The following is a 4,468-nucleotide window of genomic DNA, read 5'->3' on the forward strand; positions in this document are numbered from 1 at the left end:
GGCCCCTCTTCCTCATCCCACACACCGTCCTGTCTCTCAGATCCCGGCCAACATGGGGGTCTGTTCGCAGCCTTACTGCAAACAGCAGGCGCTCAATATATCTCCGGGGGAATGAATGCAGACAGAAGAAAATCTTACCCAAAAATGTGCACCGGATCCGTTTTTTCAGAGATGAAGTTTTGGGCTCCAAAATGTGTTTTTCTCCCAAGAGGAACCCCTCCTTTAAGCATATATTTGAGCTTTGTGATAGATATCTTGCAGAAAAAGTATTTTATTACGGACCAAATATCTAACTTACAAGTCTTGATGCATTTCAAGGAAAACACTCAGGCATCCTAAACATAAACTTTTCAGAATGCAAAATTCCAACTGACGGCAATAAACACAGAAACTTACTTTTGGACTATGCACTTATTACTACGCTACCTTCAATTCCTTCTCCAGAGTCCAAAGAAAGTAGACACACCCTAAAAATGTAGCAGAAGCACTTCCGCACACTGGTGTCCAGACTCTAGTTTGTACAGAGGTGTTTCCGCTAGATTCATAGAGTACTCAAGGCCGGACGAGGCAAGCACTCCTCACTTGGTTGCCCTCCGGACCTTCTGCAACTCTTCAATCGGCTTCCATTCTTGGTTGATTGTTATAAGCTTTGAAGAGAAAGGAAATATAATGTTTCGGTGGGGATCTGTCCAGCACCCTCATTTTCCCCTTGGGCAAAGCTTCGCCACAGCGACCGTGTCAGAGAACACCTCTCCTGTCTCTAAAGCTCGCACTGCACAGAAACAAGGCTGATTCTCTCAGCACCTGGCTAACTGCGTGTTACAGGGTCCAAGAGGACGGGGAGACGCATGCCCCCTCTTTCATGAGCAGGGCCCATTTCTCAGTGTCCACACTTCTCAGTTTGCTAAGGTTGGACGTGAGCTGTGAGCGTCCAAAAGCGGCCCTGCCCCTGGGGAGTGGACGTGCGTGGCTTCTACACGGGGCCGGCGCACGGTGGCTCCTAGCAGGACCCCCTCATTTCACTGGTAGATGGAACCCAGAGATCTAAGTCACACAATCAGGGAAACTGGACAGCGGGGGGCGGGTCCCGATTTCCGAAGTCTCTCGAGTGTTCCAGTACCCCAGCACCTCGGAGACCCTACATGTCCCTCTGAAGGTCAAACAGCTACCTGAGAATTTGCATTTGAAAAAAGCCTCTCCTGACCGGTCAGGCTGTTGAGTTTATTCCCACTGACCTCATGTTCCTAGCTTCCAAAATATTTAAAAGGCAAATGGTCTTAAAACAATTTTACTTAAGCAGAACATCTTCAGGAGCACCTGGTATTTCTCACAAAAGATCTGGTATTAACTTTAGACATGCTGGAACGAGATCATGTATTTCAGTAATGAGAAGTTTACATTTGAGTTCTTATTATGGGCCACACCTGGTGCAAACCGGTCTATGTCTCTTTATTTTCTTTATCCTTCGGCCTCTGAGGTAGAACACAATTACCACGCCTGACTTACAGATTCTTTTTTTTTTTTTTTTTCCCGGTACCGGGAATTGAACTCACAACCTTGTGCTTGCCAGGCAGGCGCTGTGCCGCTGAGCTAACTCCCCGGCCCCCTGACTTACAGATTCTGAGAGGCTCAGAAAAGCCATGCTCTAAAATTACTTGTGAGTGCGAGAGCAAGGATATGGACTACATACATCCCTACAACCCTAGACGGCTGTCCTGAATGCTACATCAAGTGGCGCTCTGTAAGGCGTTCATCTGCTTTGCTGGGAGGGGTGGCAAAGTGTGGACTCAATGTCAATTATTTTTTACTGAGCAATACCTTTTGAGGTACATTAGGATCCACATTTTCCCAAGGCTCTGGGTTTCTTTTTCGATCAATACTGGGAAGAAAAGAAAGCTAGTTAAAGGCTGAAGGAAGTGAATTGAAATGAACGCTGATACTGGACCCATACACACGCTAGGTAGGGACAGAACCCAGTCTCCCCACACAGGCTTCCGGTCACTGCTTCCTCAGACACCAGGAGACAGGGCTCTGCGCCTCCTCACCCCCAAGGTGAAATCAGGGTTCACTGTGGCAGCTGGATGTATCAGTTCTATCACACTATCATTCTGCTTTTTTTTTTCTTTTTTTTTTTTTTTTATGGTTCCGGGAATCGAACTCAAGACGTTGTGTTTGTCTAGCAGGCTCTTGTGCCGCTGAGCTATATCCCCGGCCCATACTATCATTCTAATAAGCTGAAATTATAAAGTGCAATTAAAGTGATGACATCGGAGGACACGCATTTCCCACAAATACTTTGAGAACTTTAAAAACCTTAGACTGAAGTTTAAACACATCAGCCTTCCCCACAGAGAAGTAGAGGGGGCCCATCAAGCAGAAGGATTCTTACCTAGACACAAGGAAGAAACAAGTGTCTGCAAAGAACTGAGTCATCTTTCAACCATCAGGATGCTCTTAGGCCGGGTCCAAGCCCGCAGTCTGACCTTCTTGTCCCCAGGAACAAACAGGAAACGGCCCTCACGCCCCGACCCGAGCGCACGACCGCCGCCCCCCGGCCCACTCACATCACGTCGCTTTTCCGCAGGGAGTACACCGCGAAGGACGACGCTCCGCCGGCCGCCAGGGTTACGATCACCGCCAGAGGGATGAGCTGGGGACAGCGGGAGCCTCAGAGGGGCGGGTAGGACAGGGAGATGGCTGGCGTGGGGTGGGGTGTGTGCAGGGGCGTGGGTGTGCACATCACCTTTATATTTTCTTCAAAATCTACCATCCTTTCATCTTTCAAAAGGAACGCTTTTAGGCAGGATTTTCCAGTACTTTAACAGCGTAGGTCAAAAAAATAAAATACATAAAATAAAGGCTTACCTCTTTCTTTTTCATCAGGGTTTGGAAAACACCCATGATGACCTCAGCGTAGAGCGCCAAACCTAGAAGAAAAAAACAAAATCCAAGGTAGTGATCAAAGCTCGGGCCGATAGAGCCAGCTCTGGGGCACCAACCTGCGGGACCTGCTCTAAGGCCCCGGAGCGGAGCGGCAGGACCCACCTGGTCGGGGCTCACCTGGGCTGGGCCGCCCCGGGGGCTCTCCTGACCTGGGGGGCGCTCCTGGCCGGGTGGGGGGCTCTCCTGGGGGGGCTCACCTGGGTGGGGGCTGACCTGGGGGGCTCTCCTGACCTGGGGGCGCTCCTGGCGGGGGCTGATCTGGGGGCTGATCTGGGGGGCTCTCTTCACCTGGGGGCGCTCCTGGCGGGGGCTGATCTGGGGGCTGCCCCGGGGGCTCCCCTGGCCTGGGCTCACCAGGGTGGTGGGGACTCACCTGGCCCTGGGCTCACCTGGGCGGGAGCCGGGGCTGGCCTGGACGGGGGTGGGTGTGTGCTGGCCTTCGGGGCCGACCTGGGGCTCCCTCCCGGCCGGGGCTCACACAGGCGTCGCGGGCGGGGATGCTGGCGTGCTCCGCGCGCCCTCGCGCCTTTTATAGCGGTCGTAACCGCTTGCTGCGCCCAGCCGGGTCACGCGGGGCGGGGGGCGGGGGGAGTGGCTCTCGCCGGCCCGCGCGCGCCCCCTGCAGGCCGTCCGCGCTCCCTCCGGCTGGCGGCCGAGGTCGGGACGCGCAGAAACCGCGCCGTCTAAAAGGACAGCGAGAGGGGCGCCGGGGTCCCCGGGGAGGCTCCAGGCGCGAGCGGGAGGCTGAGAATTATCCCACCACATTAAAGGCTCCAAATGCGCACGTGCGGAGGTAATGAAATCCTAACGCTCCACGCAAGATGACTCCCGCGGAGCCCTGGTTTTTTCCCATTAAAAAGACCAGGGTTGAAGGGGAAGGAACAGAATAATGGAATGGAAAAGTTTCCAGCCGAAGTCTAAGCCGGGTGTGGTGGCGCACGCCCGTGATCCCAGCACGGAGGAGGCTGAGGCAGGAGGATGGCTGCGAGCTTGAGGCCAGCCTGGGCTACATAGCCAGATCCTGTTTCAAACAAAACAAAACAAAGGCTGGCTTCCTCCTCAGGTCCTCTCTCCTGTAAGCCAGCAGCCTGCCTCAGTCCTCCTTGGAAATGGTTCTGTTTCCAGGAAGTGGCCAAGCGCAGCTGGATCCCCACCCCTGTCTAGCTGCAGACGCGGACCGGGTGGAGCCCGCCTCTTCCACACTAACGCGAGAAGTTTACACCTGCTTTGTCAGGTGGCTCTTTGCTTAAAAAGTCCTGTCTACGCGTTGTTTTAGGAAGGAAGAAGAGTTGGAAGGAAGGAAAGGGGGAGAGGAACGGGCACCTAGGGGAGACGAAGAGGAGGAAGGACTCTTACAGGAGGAAGTCGTGACTTACACCACGTAGCCATTGCCTAAGGACAGCCCGGAAACGCTGGCCAGGAGCGCTTCTCTGCTGACCGCGCGCTGTTTTGGGGTGGTCAAGGCATCTTAGGGATGGGGTACGAAGGATTTTTTGTTAGGTTTATTGGTACATTTTAGGCACAC

At 53.6% G+C, this 4,468-nt stretch overlaps 1 protein-coding gene across 2 annotated transcripts; it reads right to left on the reverse strand.

The window, feature by feature from the left end:
- Window positions 1-251: 251 nt before the first annotated feature.
- Window positions 252-3,448, reverse strand: LOC102020092 (chromosome unknown open reading frame, human C15orf48). 2 transcript variants are annotated; one of them, XM_005376730.2, is made up of 5 exons: window positions 3,317-3,448; window positions 2,866-2,927; window positions 2,565-2,650; window positions 1,819-1,879; window positions 252-647 (listed from the first exon to the last, which is right to left on the reverse strand). In XM_005376730.2, the coding sequence occupies exons 2-5, from the start codon at window positions 2,899-2,901 to the stop codon at window positions 579-581; spliced, it is 252 nt and encodes an 83-aa protein (XP_005376787.1). In that variant the 5' UTR covers window positions 2,902-2,927; window positions 3,317-3,448; the 3' UTR covers window positions 252-578. The 2 variants fall into 2 exon arrangements, with proteins under 2 accessions (XP_005376787.1, XP_005376786.1); XM_005376729.2 differs by having other exon boundaries at window positions 3,333-3,444.
- Window positions 3,449-4,468: the final 1,020 nt, after the last annotated feature.

Source organism: Chinchilla lanigera, unplaced genomic scaffold (assembly GCF_000276665.1).
Source record: "Chinchilla lanigera isolate Chin_1 unplaced genomic scaffold, ChiLan1.0 scaffold00008, whole genome shotgun sequence".
Classification (NCBI taxonomy): domain Eukaryota; kingdom Metazoa; phylum Chordata; class Mammalia; order Rodentia; family Chinchillidae; genus Chinchilla; species Chinchilla lanigera.

What these genes read in the sequence shown, in the direction of transcription:
- LOC102020092 (XM_005376730.2), bottom strand. Translation starts at nt 2,901, where the DNA reads ATGGGTGTTTTCCAAACCCTGATGAAAAAGAAAGAG. An exon ending in CCCTGATGAAAAAGAAAGAG is followed by an intron (nt 2,651 to 2,865) that starts GTAAGCCTTTAT and finishes CGCTGTCCCCAG; the next exon opens with CTCATCCCTCTGGCGGTGAT. An exon ending in CTGCGGAAAAGCGACGTGAT is followed by an intron (nt 1,880 to 2,564) that starts GTGAGTGGGCCG and finishes TTTTCTTCCCAG; the next exon opens with TATTGATCGAAAAAGAAACC.